The 20,406-nt window shown below is 42.0% G+C and overlaps 1 protein-coding gene across 1 annotated transcript in view; it reads right to left on the bottom strand.

Annotated features, from left to right (window-relative positions):
- Nucleotides 1–20,406, bottom strand: part of LOC120041186 (proline-rich extensin-like protein EPR1) — a 64,954-nt gene that overhangs the window by 15,172 nt on the left and 29,376 nt on the right. The window contains exons 2-4 of the mRNA XM_038986124.1: nt 19,295–19,369; nt 14,080–16,004; nt 8,341–8,432 (exon numbers count right to left, since the gene is read on the bottom strand). Coding sequence (XP_038842052.1) covers nt 8,341–8,432; nt 14,080–16,004; nt 19,295–19,369 — 2,092 coding nt within the window. The remainder of the gene's footprint in view (nt 1–8,340; nt 8,433–14,079; nt 16,005–19,294; nt 19,370–20,406) is intronic.

The following is a 20,406-nucleotide window of genomic DNA, read 5'->3' as shown; positions in this document are numbered from 1 at the left end:
TGTTATAAGACTGTCATCTGATGAAGTTGTTTCTTGGTTAGTTTGGTTGGTTCTTGGTTAGTTAGGTTGGCTTTGTGCATGCTACCTGTGCTGTGAAAAATGTCTGTCCTTTTTTGTATTTGGTGGTGAGCTAACATAAATATACGTGCTGTTTTCGCTGTAAAACATTTTAAAAATCGGACATGTTGGCTGGATTCACAAGATGTGTACCTTTCATTTGCTGTATTGGACTTGTTAATTTGTGAAAGTTAAATATTTCTAAAAAATATATTTTGAATTTCGCGCTCTGCCTTTTCAGTGGAATGTGGGAGGAGTTCCGCTGGCGGAACGCTAGAGTCAGACAGGTTAACGGACTTCACTTAACTGATGAGTGACAACTGTAATAGTTAGCTAATGATATTATTGTCAAGGCAGTCCTGCTCTCCAGGACCAGCGTTGTCTACCAATGGATTAGGTAACTATTTTTGGTAAAAGGCTGGTTGTGGACATAGGATACACTAAAATTCACTCAATCACCACACCACCAACTGGTAGTCTTTTCCTGCAGTCAAATGACCTAGTGGCCTCATGGGTGGCCTCATGTTTTTTTTACCTCCATAACCATGTTGTAACAGTTGTTTTTTTTACCTCCATAACCATGTTGTAACAGTTGTTTTTTTTTACCTCCATAACCATGTTGTAACAGTTGTTTTTTTTACCTCCATAACCATGTTGTAACAGTTGGGTTTTTTACCTCCATAACCATGTTGTAACAGTTGTTGTTTTTTACCTCCATAACCATGTTGTAACAGTTGTTTTTTTTACCTCCATAACCATGTTGTAACAGTTGTTTTTTTTACCTCCATAACCATGTTGTAACAGTTTTTTTTTTTACCTCCATAACCATGTTGTAACAGTTGTTTTTTTTACCTCCATAACCATGTTGTAACAGTTGTTTTTTTTACGCCCATAACCATGTTGTAACAGTTGTTTTTTTTAACCTCCATAACCATGTTGTAACAGTTGTTTTTTTACCTCCATAACCATGTTGTAACAGTTGTTTTTTTTACCTCCATAACCATGTTGTAACAGTTGTTTTTTTTAACCTCCATAACCATGTTGTAACAGTTGTTGTTTTTTACCTCCATAACCATGTTGTAACAGTTGTTTTTTTACCTCTATAACCATGTTGTAACAGTTGTTTTTTTTACCTCCATAACCATGTTGTAACAGTTGTTTTTTTTACCTCCATAACCATGTTGTAACAGTTTTTTTTTTTTTACCCCCATAACCATGTTGTAACAGTTGGGGTTTTTATGCCCATAACCATGTTGTAACAGTTGTTTTTTTTACCTCCATAACCATGTTGTAACAGTTTTATTTTTTACCTCTATAACCATGTTGTAACAGTTGTTTTTTTTACCTCCATAACCATGTTGTAACAGTTTTATTTTTTACCTCCATAACCATGTTGTAACAGTTGTTTTTTTACCTCTATAACCATGTTGTAACAGTTGTTTTTTTTACCTCCATAACCATGTTGTAACAGTTGTTTTTTTTACCTCCATAACCATGTTGTAACAGTTTTATTTTTTACCTCCATAACCATGTTGTAACAGTTGTTTTTTTACCTCTATAACCATGTTGTAACAGTTGTTTTTTTTACCTCCATAACCATGTTGTAACAGTTGTTTTTTTACGCCCATAACCATGTTGTAACAGTTGTTTTTTTACGCCCATAACCATGTTGTAACACTTGGGTTTTTTATGCCCATAACCATGTTGTAACAGTTGTTTTTTTTACCTCCATAACCATGTTGTAACAGTTTTATTTTTTACCTCTATAACCATGTTGTAACAGTTGTTTTTTTTAACCTCCATAACCATGTTGTAACAGTTGTTTTTTTTACCTCCATAACCATGTTGTAACAGTTGTTTTTTTTACCTCCATAACCATGTTGTAACAGTTGTTTTTTTTTACCTCTATAACCATGTTGTAACAGTTTTTTTTTTTTACCTCCATAACCATGTTGTAACAGTTGTTTTTTTTTACCTCCATAACCATGTTGTAACAGTTGTTTTTTTTACGCCCATAACCATGTTGTAACAGTTGTTTTTTTTACCTCCATAACCATGTTGTAACAGTTGTTTTTTTTACCTCCATAACCATGTTGTAACAGATGTTTTTTTAACCTCCATAACCATGTTGTAACACTTGTTTTTTTATGCCCATAACCATGTTGTAACAGTTGTTTTTTTTAACCTCCATAACCATGTTGTAACAGTTGTTTTTTTTACCTCCATAACCATGTTGTAACACTTGGGTTTTTTTACGCCCATAACCATGTTGTAACAGTTGTTTTTTTTAACCTCCATAACCATGTTGTAACAGTTGTTTTTTTTAACCTCCATAACCATGTTGTAACACTTGGGTTTTTTATGCCCATAACCATGTTGTAACAGTTGTTTTTTTTAACCTCCATAACCATGTTGTAACACTTGTTTTTTTACGCCCATAACCATGTTGTAACAGTTGTTTTTTTTTACCTCCATAACCATGTTGTAACAGTTGTTTTTTTAACGCTCATAACCATGTTGTAACAGTTGGGTTTTTTACCTCCATAACCATGTTGTAACAGTTTTATTTTTTTACGCCCATAACCATGTTGTAACAGTTGTTTTTTTTACCTCCATAACCATGTTGTAACAGTTTTTTTTTTTTTACGCCCATAACCATGTTGTAACAGTTGGGTTTTTTATGCCCATAACCATGTTGTAACAGTTGTTTTTTTTAACCTCCATAACCATGTTGTAACACTTGGGTTTTTTATGCCCATAACCATGTTGTAACACTTGGGTTTTTTTACCTCCATAACCATGTTGTAACATTTTTTTTTTTTACCTCTATAACCATGTTGTAACAGATGTTTTTTTTACCTCCATAACCATGTTGTAACAGTTGTTTTTTTTACCTCCATAACCATGTTGTAACAGATGTTTTTTTTACCTCCATAACCATGTTGTAACAGTTGGGTTTTTTACCTCCATAACCATGTTGTAACAGTTGTTTTTTTTACCTCCATAACCATGTTGTAACAGTTGGGTTTTTTACCTCCATAACCATGTTGTAACAGTTTTTTTTTTTTACGCCCATAACCATGTTGTAACAGTTGTTTTTTTTACGCCCATAACCATGTTGTAACAGTTGTTTTTTTTACCTCCATAACCATGTTGTAACAGTTTTTTTTTTTTACGCCCATAACCATGTTGTAACAGTTGTTTTTTTTACCTCCATAACCATGTTGTAACAGTTGTTTTTTTTTACCTCCATAACCATGTTGTAACAGTTTTTTTTACCTCCATAACCATGTTGTAACAGTTGTTTTTTTTACCTCCATAACCATGTTGTAACAGTTTTTTTTACCTCCATAACCATGTTGTAACAGTTGTTTTTTTTTACCTCCATAACCATGTTGTAACAGTTTTTTTTACCTCCATAACCATGTTGTAACAGTTTTTTTTACCTCCATAACCATGTTGTAACACTTGGGTTTTTTACCTCTATAACCATGTTGTAACAGTTGTTTTTTTTTACCTCCATAACCATGTTGTAACATTTTTTTTTTTTACCTCTATAACCATGTTGTAACATTTTTTTTTTTTACCTCTATAACCATGTTGTAACATTTTTTTTTTTTTTACGCCCATAACCATGTTGTAACAGTTGTTTTTTTTATGCCCATAACCATGTTGTAACAGTTGTTTTTTTTACCTCCATAACCATGTTGTAACAGTTGTTTTTTTACGCCCATAACCATGTTGTAACAGTTGTTTTTTTTACCTCCATAACCATGTTGTAACAGTTGTTTTTTTTACCTCCATAACCATGTTGTAACAGTTGTTTTTTTTACCTCCATAACCATGTTGTAACAGTTGGTTTTTTTACCTCCATAACCATGTTGTAACAGTTGTTTTTTTTACCTCCATAACCATGTTGTAACAGTTGTTTTTTTTACCTCCATAACCATGTTGTAACAGTTGTTTTTTTTACCTCCATAACCATGTTGTAACAGTTTTATTTTTTTACGCCCATAACCATGTTGTAACAGTTGTTTTTTTTACCTCCATAACCATGTTGTAACAGTTGTTGTTTTTTACCTCCATAACCATGTTGTAACAGTTTTTTTTTTTACGCCCATAACCATGTTGTAACAGTTGTTTTTTTTACCTCTATAACCATGTTGTAACAGTTTTTTTTTTTTACCTCCATAACCATGTTGTAACAGTTGGGTTTTTTACCTCCATAACCATGTTGTAACAGTTGTTTTTTTTACCTCCATAACCATGTTGTAACAGTTGTTTTTTTTACCTCCATAACCATGTTGTAACAGTTGTTTTTTTTTACCTCCATAACCATGTTGTAACAGTTTTTTTTTACCTCCATAACCATGTTGTAACAGTTTTTTTTACCTCCATAACCATGTTGTAACACTTGGGTTTTTTACCTCTATAACCATGTTGTAACAGTTGTTTTTTTTTACCTCCATAACCATGTTGTAACATTTTTTTTTTTTACCTCTATAACCATGTTGTAACATTTTTTTTTTTTTACCTCCATAACCATGTTGTAACAGTTTTTTTTTTTTTACCTCTATAACCATGTTGTAACATTTTTTTTTTTTTTACGCCCATAACCATGTTGTAACAGTTGGGGTTTTTATGCCCATAACCATGTTGTAACAGCTGTTTTTTTACGCCCATAACCATGTTGTAACAGTTGTTTTTTTTACCTCCATAACCATGTTGTAATTTTTTTTTTTTTACCTCCATAACCATGTTGTAACAGTTGTTTTTTTTACGCCCATAACCATGTTGTAACAGTTGTTTTTTTTACCTCCATAACCATGTTGTAACAGATGTTTTTTTTACCTCCATAACCATGTTGTAACAGTTGGGTTTTTTACGCCCATAACCATGTTGTAACAGTTTTTTTTATGCCCATAACCATGTTGTAACAGTTGTTTTTTTTTACCTCCATAACCATGTTGTAACAGTTGTTTTTTTTTACCTCCATAACCATGTTGTAACACTTGGGTTTTTTAACCCCATAACCATGTTGTAACAGTTGTTTTTTTTAACCTCCATAACCATGTTGTAACACTTGGGTTTTTTTACGCCCATAACCATGTTGTAACAGTTGTTTTTTTTTACCTCCATAACCATGTTGTAACAGTTGTTTTTTTAACGCTCATAACCATGTTGTAACAGTTGGGTTTTTTACCTCCATAACCATGTTGTAACAGTTTTATTTTTTTACGCCCATAACCATGTTGTAACAGTTGTTTTTTTTACCTCCATAACCATGTTGTAACAGTTTTTTTTTTTTTACCTCTATAACCATGTTGTAACACTTGGGTTTTTTATGCCCATAACCATGTTGTAACAGTTGTTTTTTTTACCTCCATAACCATGTTGTAACAGTTGTTTTTTTATGCCCATAACCATGTTGTAACAGTTGTTTTTTTACCTCCATAACCATGTTGTAACATTTTTTTTTTTTACCTCTATAACCATGTTGTAACAGTTGTTTTTTTTACCTCCATAACCATGTTGTAACAGTTGTTTTTTTTACCTCCATAACCATGTTGTAACAGTTGTTGTTTTTTACCTCCATAACCATGTTGTAACAGATGTTTTTTTTACCTCCATAACCATGTTGTAACAGTTGTTTTTTTTACCTCCATAACCATGTTGTAACAGTTGTTTTTTTTACCTCCATAACCATGTTGTAACAGTTGTTTTTTTTACCTCTATAACCATGTTGTAACAGTTGTTTTTTTTACCTCCATAACCATGTTGTAACAGTTGTTTTTTTTACCTCCATAACCATGTTGTAACAGTTGTTTTTTTTACCTCCATAACCATGTTGTAACAGTTGGGTTTTTTACCTCCATAACCATGTTGTAACAGTTTTTTTTTTTACGCCCATAACCATGTTGTAACAGTTGTTTTTTTTACCTCCATAACCATGTTGTAACAGTTGTTGTTTTTTACCTCCATAACCATGTTGTAACAGTTTTATTTTTTTACGCCCATAACCATGTTGTAACAGATGTTTTTTTTACCTCTATAACCATGTTGTAACAGATGTTTTTTTTACCTCCATAACCATGTTGTAACAGTTTTTTTTTACCTCCATAACCATGTTGTAACAGTTGTTTTTTTTACCTCCATAACCATGTTGTAACAGTTGTTTTTTTTACCTCCATAACCATGTTGTAACAGTTTTTTTTTTTTACCTCCATAACCATGTTGTAACAGTTTTTTTTAACCTCCATAACCATGTTGTAACAGTTTTTTTTACCTCCATAACCATGTTGTAACACTTGGGTTTTTTACCTCTATAACCATGTTGTAACAGTTTTTTTTTTTTACCTCCATAACCATGTTGTAACATTTTTTTTTTTACCTCTATAACCATGTTGTAACAGTTGTTTTTTTTACCTCCATAACCATGTTGTAACAGTTTTTTTTTTTTTACCTCTATAACCATGTTGTAACATTTTTTTTTTTTTTTACGCCCATAACCATGTTGTAACAGTTGGGGTTTTTATGCCCATAACCATGTTGTAACAGCTGTTTTTTTACGCCCATAACCATGTTGTAACAGTTGTTTTTTTTACCTCCATAACCATGTTGTAATTTTTTTTTTTTTACCTCTATAACCATGTTGTAACAGTTGTTTTTTTTACGCCCATAACCATGTTGTAACAGTTGTTGTTTTTTACCTCCATAACCATGTTGTAACAGTTGTTGTTTTTTACCTCCATAACCATGTTGTAACAGTTGGGTTTTTTACCCCCATAACCATGTTGTAACAGTTTTATTTTTTTACGCCCATAACCATGTTGTAACAGTTTTATTTTTTTACGCCCATAACCATGTTGTAACAGTTGTTTTTTTTACCTCTATAACCATGTTGTAACAGTTTTTTTTTTTTACCTCCATAACCATGTTGTAACAGTTGGGTTTTTTACCTCCATAACCATGTTGTAACAGTTGTTGTTTTTTACCTCCATAACCATGTTGTAACAGTTGTTGTTTTTTACCTCCATAACCATGTTGTAACAGTTTTTTTTTTTTACCTCCATAACCATGTTGTAACAGTTTTTTTTTTTACGCCCATAACCATGTTGTAACAGTTGTTTTTTTTACCTCCATAACCATGTTGTAACAGTTGTTTTTTTTACCTCCATAACCATGTTGTAACAGTTGTTGTTTTTTACCTCCATAACCATGTTGTAACAGTTGTTGTTTTTTACGCCCATAACCATGTTGTAACAGATGTTTTTTTTACCTCCATAACCATGTTGTAACAGTTTTTTTTTTTACGCCCATAACCATGTTGTAACAGTTGTTTTTTTTACCTCCATAACCATGTTGTAACAGTTTTATTTTTTTACGCCCATAACCATGTTTTAACAGTTGGGTTTTTTACCTCCATAACCATGTTGTAACAGTTTTATTTTTTTACGCCCATAACCATGTTGTAACAGTTGGGTTTTTTACCTCCATAACCATGTTGTAACAGTTTTTTTTTTTTTACCTCCATAACCATGCTGTAACAGTTGGGTTGATGCATAGTTGTGAAAACATAAAATGAACCATTTGAAGGGTTTTCATTCCAAAACGCTATACATCCCCGAGGGGTATATCTTTCCCTTTCAGCACAATCTGATACGTATCTACATACATGGGTTACGATACAAGAACCAAACATGTTCATATGGAGGAAAAACTATTCCATTCGGTTATATATCACTGACAAGCTCATAACTTTGCCATTATACTTGTTTTATTATGGGGGGACTAAGCTTTTAATTGGCTTTTATAAACACCCTTAGACTGTGCTGGACAGAACCTGTCAGGCTCTGAGAGGTTTGTATCTCCATCCATCTGTTTGTATGTCAAATTGATATAATGCAGACGATAGTCATTATTTAATGCAGTAGAGTACATTCTGATTAAGGGCCTATTTATGGCTGTTTTAACTTAAACTGTCTACATTGAACATGTATGTTACTATGTGCGTCACTCACTGTCAATACAATGTGTTGTTACCAGATGGAAAAGACTGCTCGCTGACTTTTGTGGCCCATGCACTGAGGAAGAACTGTGTTCAGGGACACAGTGGTTAGCAAGGCAGTATTCAACACGATGTTCCTCCTGCACTTTTCCCTTCATCAGGAGAGTTACATAATAATGTGTCTCTTTCTGCAGGGTTAGTGTTTGAGGGGCTGGCCCCTCGCTTGTCCTCCTGCACGCCCTCAGACATGGTGCGGCAGAGGGTGTGTTCTCCACCTGCACGCGCTCAGACATGGTGTGACAGAGGGTGTGTTCTCCACCTGCACGCGCTCAGACATGGTGCTGCAGATAGCATTCTTCTGGGCTACCTGGCTCCAGACAGGGAGAGACCACCACTTATACAGGTGAGGATTATTCTGGGCTACTGGCTCAGGACAGGGAGAGACCACCACTTATTCAGGTGAGGATTATTCTGGGCTACCTGGCTCAGGACAGGGAGACACCACTACTTATACAGGTGAGGATTATTCTGGGCTACCTGGCTCAGGACAGGGAGACACCACTACTTATACAGGTGAGGATTATTCTGGGCTACCTGGCCCAGGACAGGGAGACACCACTACTTATATAGGTGAGGATTATTCTGGGCTACCTGGCTCAGGACAGGGAGAGACCACTACTTATACAGGTGAGGATTATTCTGGGCTACCTGGCTCAGGACAGGGAGAGACCACTACTTATACAGGTGAGGATTATTCTGGGCTACCTGGCTCAGGACAGGGAGAGACCACTACTTATACAGGTGAGGATTATTCTGGGCTACCTGGCTCAGGACAGGGAGAGACCACCACTTATACAGGTGAGGATTCTTCTGGGCTACCTGGCTCCAGACAGGGAGAGACCACCACTTATACAGGTGAGGATTATTCTGGGCTACCTGGCTCCAGACAGGGAGAGACCACCACTTATACAGGTGAGTGTACAACCAAGTCTTTACTGTTGTGATGATATGTGTATTTATGACAATGTTGTGAGTGTGTGCGTGCGTGTGTCCAGGTGCCAACCCTAGGACCAACCCCCTCTGGAGCAGCAGCTGAGTGATGCTACGCTCAGGTAACACCCCAATACTACGGCACAGTATCACGTCACACCATCACATCGGTTCACACTACTTTCTGACCTGTCAGCCTCTGGGTTGTGTTCATTGGAGAAATGGAAAAAAAATTATACCGAAAACGACAATGTGCGTTTTGTACCCAATGACGTCAGAGGGCAACAATCGGTTAACTTCTTATGGATAGAGGGCAGCATTTTCACGTTTGGATGAAAAGTGTGCCCAGAGTAAACTGCCTCCTACTCAGTCCCAGATGCTAATATATGCATGGATAGAAGACACTCTGAGGTTTCTAAAACTGTTTGAATCATGTCTGTGACTATAACAGAAGTTATTTGGCAGGCAAAACCCCTTTTTTAGGTCCCTCTCTTTTCAATGGGTTTTCATTGGGAATCCAGATTTCTAAGGGACCTTCCTGCAGTTCCTATCGCTTCCACTGGATGTCAACAGTCTTTAGAAATTGGTTGAGGTTTTTCCTTTGAGAAATGAAGAAGTAGCCATGTTCAGAATGAGGCTCCAGTGAAGTGTACTGTTTGTTAGAGGCGCGTGACCAGAAAGCATGCTACACATTGTTTTCCTCCGGTATTGAACACAGATCATCCCGTCTTAAATTTAATCGATTATTTACGTAAAAAAATACCTAAAGTTGTATTACAAAAGTAGTTTGAAATGTTTGGACAAAGCTTACAGGTTACTTTTGTAGTCATGTTGAGCGAGTTGGAACCGGTGTTTTTCTAGATCAAACGCGCCAAATAAATGGACATTTGGATATATATCGACGGAATTAATCGAACAAAAGGACCATTTGTGATGTTTATGGGACATATTGGAGTGCCAACAGAAGAAGCTCGCCAAAGGTAAGGCATGAATTATATCTTTATTTCTGCGTTTTGTGTCGCGTCGGGAGGGTTGAAATATGATGGTCTGTGATTGTTTGCTGGGGTGCTATTGTCAGATAATAGCATTGTTTGTTTGCTGGGGTGCTATTGTCAGATAATAGCATTGTTTGCTCTATGTGGGACGCTACCGTCCCACATATCCCAGAGAGGTTAACCACCTAACTGAGGAACTTAATTTAACCTTGCGTAATACCCTAGACGCAGTCACGCCCCTAAAAACAAAAAATGAATTGTTATAAGAAACTAGTTCCCTGGTATACAGAAAATACACGTGCCCTGAAGCAAGCTTCCAGAAAAATAGAACGGAAATGGCGCTACACCAAACTGGAAGTCTTCCGATTAGCTTGGAATGACAGTACCGTGAGGTATCGAAGAGCCATCACTGCTGCTCGATCATCCTATTTTTCCAACTTAATTGAGGAGAATAAGAACAATCCAAAATGTATTTTTGATACTATCGCAAAGCTAACTAAAAAGCAGCATTCACCAAGAGAGGATGGCTTTCACTTCAGCAGTGAAAAATTCATGAACTTCTTTGACGGAAAGATCGTGATCATTAGAAAGCAAATTACGGAAAAATTACGGGCTCCTCTTTAAATCTGCATATTTCTCCAAAGCTCAGTTGTCCTGAGTCTGCACAACACTGCCAGGACCTAGGATCAAGGGAGACATTCAAGTTTTTTAATACTATATCTCGACACATTGATGAAAATAGTAATGGCCTCTAAACTAAACTACTGAAAGAGCTGCTTCCTGTGCTTGGCCCTCCTATGTTGAACATAATAAACAGCTCCCTATCCACTGGATGTGTACCAAACTTACTAAAAGTGGCAGTAATAAAGCCTCTCTTGAAAAAGCCAAACCTTGACCCAGAAAATATAAAAAACTATCGGCCTATATCAAATCTCCCATTGCTCTCAAAAATGTTAGAAAAAGCTGTTGCGCAATTTAATTTAAGTCTTTCTCTCTTTCTCTCTCTCTTTCTTTCTCTCCTTCTCTTCTCTCGGAGGACCAGAGCCCTAGGACCATGCCTCAGGACTACCTGGCCTATTGACTCCTTGCTGTCCCCAGTCCACCTGGTCGTGCTGCTGCTCCAGTTTCAACTGTTCTGCCTGCGGCTATGGAACACTGACCTGTTCACCGGACGTGCTACCTTGTCCCGGACCTGCTATTTTAGACTCTCTCTCTCTACCGCACCTGCTGTCTCTAACTCTGAATGATCGGCTATGAAAAGCCAACTGACATTTACTCCTGAGGTGCTGACCTGTTGCACCCTCTACAACCACTGTGATTATTATTATTTGACCCTGCTGGTCATCTATGAACGTTTGAACATCTTAGCCATGTACTGTTATAATCTCCACCCGGCATAGCCAGAAGAGGACTGGCCACCCCTCAGAGCCTGGTTCCTCTCTACATTTCTTCCTAGGTTTTGGCCTTTCTAGGGAGTTTTTCCTAGCCACCGTGCTTCTACATCTGCATTGCTTGCTGTTTGGGGTTTTAGGCTGGGTTTCTATGTAGCACTTTGTGACATCGGCTGATGTAAAAATGGTTTTATAAATACATTTGATTGATGTGTAGTCCCACCATTTTCTTCTGTTTGTTGCCTAATGAGCACGACCCTGATGTACTTCCCCCTGTCAGAGCTGCTGTAATGCATGCTGGGAGAGATGCAGGTCCACCTGGACAGCAGCGTAGTGTGTGTGAGGCCCAAATAGAAATTAATAAATATCAGAAAGCCACGCCCCCAAATGACCCCATCCCTTTACATTGCTTATGGCTGTCATGTCAAATTCAATGCCCATCATGGCAGATCTGAACGTAACGCGAGCACAATGTGACTTTCCTGCATCCCAACCTAATGCAAAGTGATACTAAACTTACATACCATGCACACTTTTGACATAGTGGAAGATACATACTGAATTTATACTGTTTTTCATACTAATATGGACCGAGATATGTGTTGCTTTTGCATATATTTGTTCATTTGTTTTGCAAGATCCGGTTGATTGGTCGGTTGATTGGGTTAATTGGTTTTGCAGGATGTTGATGCCATTGATTAAAAGAGTAAGAATAGGATGCAATATCCAACCCCAAATATAAAACTGTTTACTCCATTGTTTGTACACAATATAACTGTAAAACAGTATATCAGTTGGTTGCACCATTAATTCACTTAATATTGAGGCATGAAATAATGCAACATGTATGTTTTGTCTTCTGGATGCTCAAAATATGAATAAGATTATTAGAGTCATGCTTCTTCAGTAGTGGAATAAAGACAATTAGTCTGTGAATGTTGTAAATAAATACTATGTGTAAATACTGAAGTGATGTACGATTGTTAACAAAATTGTTCATAGACCAATTTTTTATACTGCGTCTATATGTAAAGCCTGCAAGTACATTGAAATTACGTTTTTTTGAAGTTCCATCCAAACCTAAATGACATGAAAAATATGTATTTTCAACTTTCAAAACTGAACGTAGACTGTCGGGCATAGCCGTCTTTTCAATTACATTTTGCTAGGCCAAATGACACCCCATCTCCTCCCCTTCCTCTCCTCCTTTTCTCCTTTTTGATGGAATTGAGGCCTGTGTCAGTCAGACCAGAACAAACAGCGACCACTCAACCAGGCCAGCTGTGTTGCCTGTGTGTTGGTCTCCCAAATGACACCCTAGTCCTCCTTTTGACCAGTGCTTAGAGAGAGAGGAGGGGCTCTGGTCAAAAGTAGTGCACTACATTGGGAATAGGGTGCCATTTTGGAGACCAACACACAGGCAACACAGCTGGCCTGGTTGAGTGGTCGCTGTTTGTTCTGGTCTGACTGACACAGGCCTCAATTCCATCAGACACAGATGAAATGTCAGCCTGGTGGAGGACAATGAGGCCAGAGGATGTCACCCACCCAGTCAGCTCCACAAAGGACCAACATCATTTAGAAAAGATCAAACCAGCTGTGTGTGTGTGTGTGTGTCTGAGGCAAGCCTCTCTCTGTCACTGACCCAGCAGAGGCTGCATTGTTAGCTCTGAGAAGACCTTCCTCTCTTACACTGAGGGAGCAGAGAGAAGGGGGGAGGAGATGGAGTATGGTGGTGAAGGAGGAGAGAAGGGGGGAGGAGATGGAGGATGGTGGGGAAGGAGGAGAGAAGGGGGGAGGAGATGGAGGATGGTGGTGAAGGAGGAGAGAAGGGGGAGGAGATGGAGGATGGTGGTGAAGGAGGAGAGAAGGGGGGAGGAGATGGAGGATGGTGGGGAAGGAGGAGAGAAGGGGGGAGGAGATGGAGGATGGTGGTGAAGGAGGAGAGGATGGGGAGGAGATGGGGGGATGGTGGGGAAGGAGGAGAGGATGGGGAGGAGATGGGGGCATGGTGGTGAAGGAGGAGAGAAGGGGGGAGGAGATGGGGGATGGTGGGGAAGGAGGAGAGGATGGGGAGGAGATGGGGGGATGGTGGGGAAGGAGGAGAGGATGGGGAGGAGATGGAGGATGGTGGTGAAGGAGGAGAGAAGGGGGGAGGAGATGGAGGATGGTGGGGAAGGAGGAGAGAAGGGGGGAGGAGATGGAGGATGGTGGTGAAGGAGGAGAGAAGGGGGGAGGAGATGGGGGGATGGTGGGGAAGGAGGAGAGGAGGGGGAGGAGATGGGGGCATGGTGGTGAAGGAGGAGAGGAGGGGGAGGAGATGGGGGGATGGTGGTGAAGGAGGAGAGGAGGGGGAGGAGATGGGGCATGGTGGTGAAGGAGGAGAGGAGGGGGGAGGAGATGGGGGCATGGTGGTAAAGGAGGAGAGGAGGGGGAGGAGATGGGGGATGGAGGTGAAGGATGAGATCCTTATTGCCCTTGTGTGCTGATGGGCGCCAGTCCAGCCACCGTAATAATGCAAGACTAATTATTTTCCACAAGAGTGATCACATCTGCTGGGTTTGGAGGACATAAAACCGGAAATCGTTTACCATTACATTCAGTGAGGCATTGTGCAAACTTTAGCAGAGGGAATTACTGTTTCCCTCTTTAAGAAGGGGTGGGGGAGTGGGAGGGTGCTCCTCTTTATGAAGGGTTGGGGGAGGATGCTCCTCTTTATGAAGGGTTGGGGGAGGATGCTCCTCTTTATGAAGGGTTGGGGGAGGATGCTCCTCTTTATGAAGGGTTGGGGGAGGATGCTCCTCTTTATGAAGGGTTGGGGGAGGATGCTCCTCTTTATGAAGGGTTGGGGGAGTGGGAGGATGCACCTCTTTATGAAGGGTTGGGGGAGGGTGCTCCTCTTTATGAAGGGTTGGGGGAGGATGCTCCTCTTTATGAAGGGTTGGGGGAGGATGCTCCTCTTTATGAAGGGTTGGGGGAGGATGCTCCTCTTTATGAAGGGTTGGGGGAGGATGCTCCTCTTTATGAAGGGTTGGGGGAGGATGCTCCTCTTTATGAAGGGTTGGGGGAGGATGCACCTCTTTATGAAGGGTTGGGGGAGGATGCTCCTCTTTATGAAGGGTTGGGGGAGTGGGAGGATGCACCTCTTTATGAAGGGTTGGGGGAGGGTGCTCCTCTTTATGAAGGGTTGGGGGAGGATGCTCCTCTTTATGAAGGGTTGGGGGAGGGTGCTCCTCTTTATGAAGGGTTGGGGGAGGGTGCTCCTCTTTATGAAGGGGTGGTGGGGAAGTGGGAGGGTGCTCCTCTTCATGAAGGGTTGGGGGAGGGTGCTCCTCTTTATGAAGGGGTGGTGGGGAAGTGGGAGGGTGCTCCTCTTCATGAAGGGTTGGGGGAGGGTGCTCCTCTTCATGAAGAGTTGGGGGAGGATGCGCCTCTTTATGAAGGGTTGGGGGAGGATGCTCCTCTTTATGAAGGGTTGGGGGAGGGTGCTCCTCTTCATGAAGGGTTGGGGGAGGATGCTCCTCTTTATGAAGGGTTGGGGGAGGATGCTCCTCTTTATGAAGGGTTGGGGGAGGATGCTCCTCTTTATGAAGGGTTGGGGGAGTGGGAGGATGCTCCTCTTTATGAAGGGTTGGGGGAGGATGCTCCTCTTTATGAAGGGGTGGGGGAGGGTGCTCCTCTTTATGAAGGGTTGGGGGAGTGGGAGGATGCTCTTCTTTATGAAGGGTTGGGGGAGGATGCTCCTCTTTATGAAGGGTTGGGGGAGGATGCTCCTCTCTATGAAGGGTTGGGGGAGGATGCTCCTCTTTATGAAGGGTTGGGGGAGGGTGCTCCTCTTCATGAAGGGTTGGGGGAGGATGCTCCTCTTTATGAAGGGGTGGGGGAGGATGCTCCTCTTTATGAAGGGGTGGTGGGGAAGTGGGAGGGTGGTCCTCTTTATGAAGGGGTGGGGTGGGGGAGTGGGAGGGTGCTCCTCTTTATGAAGGGTTGGGGGAGGATGCTCCTCTTTATGAAGGGTTGGGGGAGTGTGAGGGTGCTCCTCTTTATGAAGGGGTGGGGGAGTGGGAGGATGCTCCTCTTTATGAAGGGGTGGGGGAGTGTGAGGGTGCTGCTCTTTATGAAGGGGTGGGGGAGTGGGAGGATGCTCCTCTTCATGAAGGGGTGGGGGAGGATGCCCCTCTTTATGAAGGGTTGGGGGAGTGGGAGGATGCTCCTCTTTATGAAGGGGTGGGGGAGGATGCTCCTCTTTATGAAGGGTTGGGGGAGGATGCTCCTCTTCATGAAGGGTTGGGGGAGGATGCTCCTCTTTATGAAGGGGTGGGGGTGGGGGAGTGTGCTCCTCTTCATGAAGGGGTGGGGGAGTGGGAGGGTGCGCCTCTTTATGAAGGGGTGGGGGTGGGGGAGGGTGCTTCTCTTTATGAAGGGGTGGGGGTGGGGGAGTGTGAGGGTGCTCCTCTTCATGAAGGGGTGGGGGAGTGGGAGGGTGCTCCTCTTTATGAAGGGGTGGGGGAGTGGGAGGGTGCTCCTCTTCATGAAGGGGTGGGGGAGGGGGAGGGTGCTCCTCTTTATGAAGGGGTAGGTTGGGGGAGTGGGAGGGTGCTCCTCTTTATGAAGGGGTGGGGGAGTGGGACGGTGCTCCTCTTTATGAAGGGGTGGGGGAGTGGGAGGGTGCTCCTCTTTATGAAGGGGTAGGTTGGGGGAGTGGGAGGGTGCTCCTCTTTATGAAGGGGTGGGGGAGTGGGAGGGAGGGTGCTCCTAAATGAGGTCTCTGAGTCACCACTATTCTCATTGGATAGAAGGTACTGTACATTGTTGTACTCACTGACTATACTAAGAGCATTATGATAAAAGCATCATGAAACATCCATCCCTGGGAAAATACAGACACTGGATCAGGACCGCGGTGAAACACATTACTTTTTGTTTGGTCTACTTTTAGAAAGGGTGGGATGTTATTTACATTAGCAGGCAAACATGTCATCACTTCTTTAGGCTGCCAAAGGTCAATACAGGTTCACCATTTCCTCTGCTGACTAATCTCTCATGAGAACACACCTAGAGTGCGTTAACAAGGAGGATACAGTCCCACAATGCAACACTGTGAACATAATGCATCTAATGGTGTAACAGACTCACCGACACAATGATGTATCTGATTTGTTCTGCTGGGCGGGCCTTGAGGAGACACAGTAATGCTGCCCACCCAGGGCCACAGCAAGCATTTATACAACACGTTTTAATTAAATAACTATTAGGGAATCGATTGTGAAATGGTAAAAGAAAAAATAGGTGTTGATTAATTTGGGCCTGCAGTTTACGGCTCCCTCTCTTTTCATCTCCTGTCCTCCTCCATTCCTTCTCCTCTTTCTCCATCTCTCCTCTCCCTTCCTCCCTGCTGTCTCTTCTGTCATTTTTCCTGTCCCCCCCATTACTCTCCTCTCGTTTCCTCCATCTCTCATCATCCTTCCTTCCCTCCTTCACTCCTGCTCTCTCCCTCACTCCTCCTCTCTCTATTCTTCCCTTTCTCCCTCCCTCCTCCTCTCTTCTCTTCCTCCTTTTCTCGTGCTCGCCTAATTAACTGTCAACTGTAGCCATTTATGTTTCTATATTTTATGCGGGAATGAATATTAAACATTCCCATCTCTCTTCTCTCTCTCCCCTCTCCACCCCCCCTTCATCCCCTCTCTCCACCCCCTCTCTCTCCCCTCTCCATCCACTCTCTCTCCCCTCTCCACCCCTATCCATCCCCTCTCTCTCTCCTCTCTGCCCTCTCCACCCCCTCTTTCTCCCCTCTCCATCCCCTCTCTCCCCTCTCCACCCCCACTCCCACCTCTCCCCTCTACACCCTCTCCACCCCCACTCCCACCCTCCCCTCTCCACCCCCTCACTCCCCGTCCACCCCCTCTCTCCCCTCTCCATCCTCTCTCCCCACTCTAGCCCCTATCTACCCCCTCTCAAACACCTCTCTCCCCTCTCCACCCCTCCCCTCTCCACCCTCTCCACCCCCTCTCCCACCCTCCCCTCTCCACCCCCTGACTCCCTTTCTCCCTTCTCCAACCCCTCTCCACTTTCTACCCCCTCTCTCACCTCTCCACCCCCTCTCTCCCCTCTCTCTCCTCTCCACCCCCCCTCTCCCCTCTCCACCCCCTCACTCCCCTCTCCACCCCCTCTCCTTCCCTCTCCAACCCTTCTCTCCACTTTCTACCCCCTTACTTACTACCCTGTCTGAGGTGGTGACATGAACATGTTACTGTGACGATGAGAGTAAGTGACAGGATTTTGTATAGCTGGAACTTCAAACAGGCTCCCCCACATATATTATGAATATGTGACTGGGAAACCATATCAAAGCACGGGTGAGCATTAAAACACAGGACCCCCACCAATCCAGTTACACTGTAGTTCAAAACCTGATCTCTTCCATATTGAAACATGTTTGGATACAGAGGAGATCAACAGTGAATTTTCTCAGTCAGAAAATGCAGAAACCTTCAGGGAAGTAAAAAAATTAAATCTGTGATTTGACTGCTGCCTTTGTTGCTCAGTATAGCCTATAAGCTTCTGGCCTTAGCACTGTCAGTGAATGGACTGCGTAGAATCACCCTCCATCCACAAACATTTTATCTGATAAACCCAGCCCAGCTTTTATCTGGCATCCTTTTAAACCACATAATGACTCGCACCTCTTTTCCTGATTGCCACGTTGTACCTCCGCCTCCTGTGTTCATCACCGTGACACATTTACATCAGAGGGAAACCTCCATCATGACCCATTTTCTCTCCCTCCGCAGCTGTTTGTGCTCTGGGCCAATCACAGCGTGGCAGGAAGTATCCCATGTATCCCTGTGATGAGCGGCTGGTTAGGCACACTAAAGAGCATCATTCATGCTCAGTCACTCCAGTAGCGATCCAGGCCAATCATCAGCAGGAATACTAACATCAACCCATCTTAAATGACAGAAAGGTTCATTCCCCATATTATCCAGGTGATCAAACACAGACAGCGTCCATGTTGTATGTTGAGGTAAACCAGATCAGATGCTTTTCGCCATTCAGAGAACATACAGAATTAAACATGTCGGATCGCTGCAGGGCTCTCAAGTTCTCCCTGTGTCCAAGTTGATTTTGCCTTCCAAATAAAGCATGGCTGGCAATTTTATCTTTCATATCAAGTAGTGTGATATATACTGAGTGGACTATACTGAGTGGCCCATGTTGACTCAAATCAAATCAAAGTTTATTAGTCACAGGCACCGAATACAACACGACTCCAATACTTCCCACAGTTGTGTCAAGTTGTCTGGATGTCCTTTAGGTGCTGGACCATTCTTGATACACACATGAAACTGACACACTCAAACCGGTGCGCCTGGCACCTACTACCAAACCCCGTTCAAAGGCACTTAAATCTTTTGTCTTGCCCATTCACCTTCTGAATGGCACACATACACAATCCATGTCTCAATTGTCTCAAAGCAAAAAAATCCTTCTTTAACCGGTCTCCTCCGCTTCATCTACACTGATTGAAGTGGATTTAACAGGTGACATCAATAAGGGATCATAGCTTTCATCTGGATTCACCTGGCCAGTCTGTGTCATGGAAAGAGCAGTTTCTGTACACTCAGTGTAAGTTGTCCTAGTAATCTCAGTAACAACCACACTGGATGGTTTTCTATTCACAGCAGGCTAAACTGAGTGTAAAGCCTTCCCATCTTGAATCAATGCAAATATCCCCTTGTAAAATGATCTACTAAGTTAAACAGTACTGTGGTACTAATAGTGGCCATATCTTTGGTTAAAGTAGCACACAGAGACAGTGCTTGTCTGGGAACATAAACCCGTTGGTGTCTTACCTGTCTGCAGCTCCAGGATGCTGAGTTTGCTTTCTGAAGGGAACAGGATCTTTGGAGGCTTGTCTGTCAGAGGGGCTGGAAGATAAAAAGAAAACACACATTACAATTCATTTCCACACTTCTGACATTTGTCCATTGAGCCATATACTTATCAAAATGTCTTCATAAACCCGAGCACAGCGTTGAAGAGTGAGATGAGAATACAGTGCAGACACAGTATGGAAGTAGAAGCAGTAGACAGAGGGAAACTGTTGAAGGATATCCCCTTCTCCAAAAGCCTCCAACATCAATCTACTTCAAAACTTTACCCTGGCAACCGTTTTTAATCCCAGATAACGGCTTCAGTACCTTGTGGACCAAGCACGTCAGTGACTAGACTGGCTGTGCTACAGTGTGAACACGGATTCAGGTTGGATGGGTATTTACCCCAAACCCCGGTTTATTCCCTGTTATGTAGGGAAGGTCTTCAGTACCGTTCACGGATATCTTAGCAGCTATTTACATATGTCAGATTCATATGTCAGATTAATCCGACGACTCGTCACAGCAGAACAAAATACCTATAAATAATCCATTGGTGAATTTCCTTCAACCTCGATGTTGAGTTAGATGGATCAAGCCAGCAACAGAGGGAGGACAAGGGGAAATATGTAGTGTGTGACTGGAAGTGCTATCCTGTCATGATGAGCTTAATCGTACCAAGCTGACAGGACGCTCGTTTTTCAGCCGCCCGGTTTCCAACTTGCATATACGCTCCGGATGCATTTAAAGTGGCTACGTTCGGTTTAGTCTTAGTGTATTCTCAGACTACACCAAGAGAATACATCTAATATCCATATTCTGTGAAGTGCTAGCCTATTTACCATAAACTTAAAACAATGTATCCGCGCTGCAATGAAACATACTCTTGGGTACAACATATGGCATCACTGAAATCTGTATTTGTATGTATCTGTCATTGTTGTTCAAAGCCTTTAACTCAGAGGCAAATAACTGGTGGTGGTGGTGGCACTGTATACCGTAAGATGCATTGGCAACATAAATAGGCTTTACAAAAGAGGAGGTAGGAACCCAGGAAGTGCTTTAGATACTTCATACTCTTATTCAGATGT

The sequence above is a fragment of the Salvelinus namaycush genome, unplaced genomic scaffold (genome assembly GCF_016432855.1).
Source record: "Salvelinus namaycush isolate Seneca unplaced genomic scaffold, SaNama_1.0 Scaffold411, whole genome shotgun sequence".
Classification (NCBI taxonomy): domain Eukaryota; kingdom Metazoa; phylum Chordata; class Actinopteri; order Salmoniformes; family Salmonidae; genus Salvelinus; species Salvelinus namaycush.
This window is presented reverse-complemented; position numbering and strand designations above follow the sequence as displayed.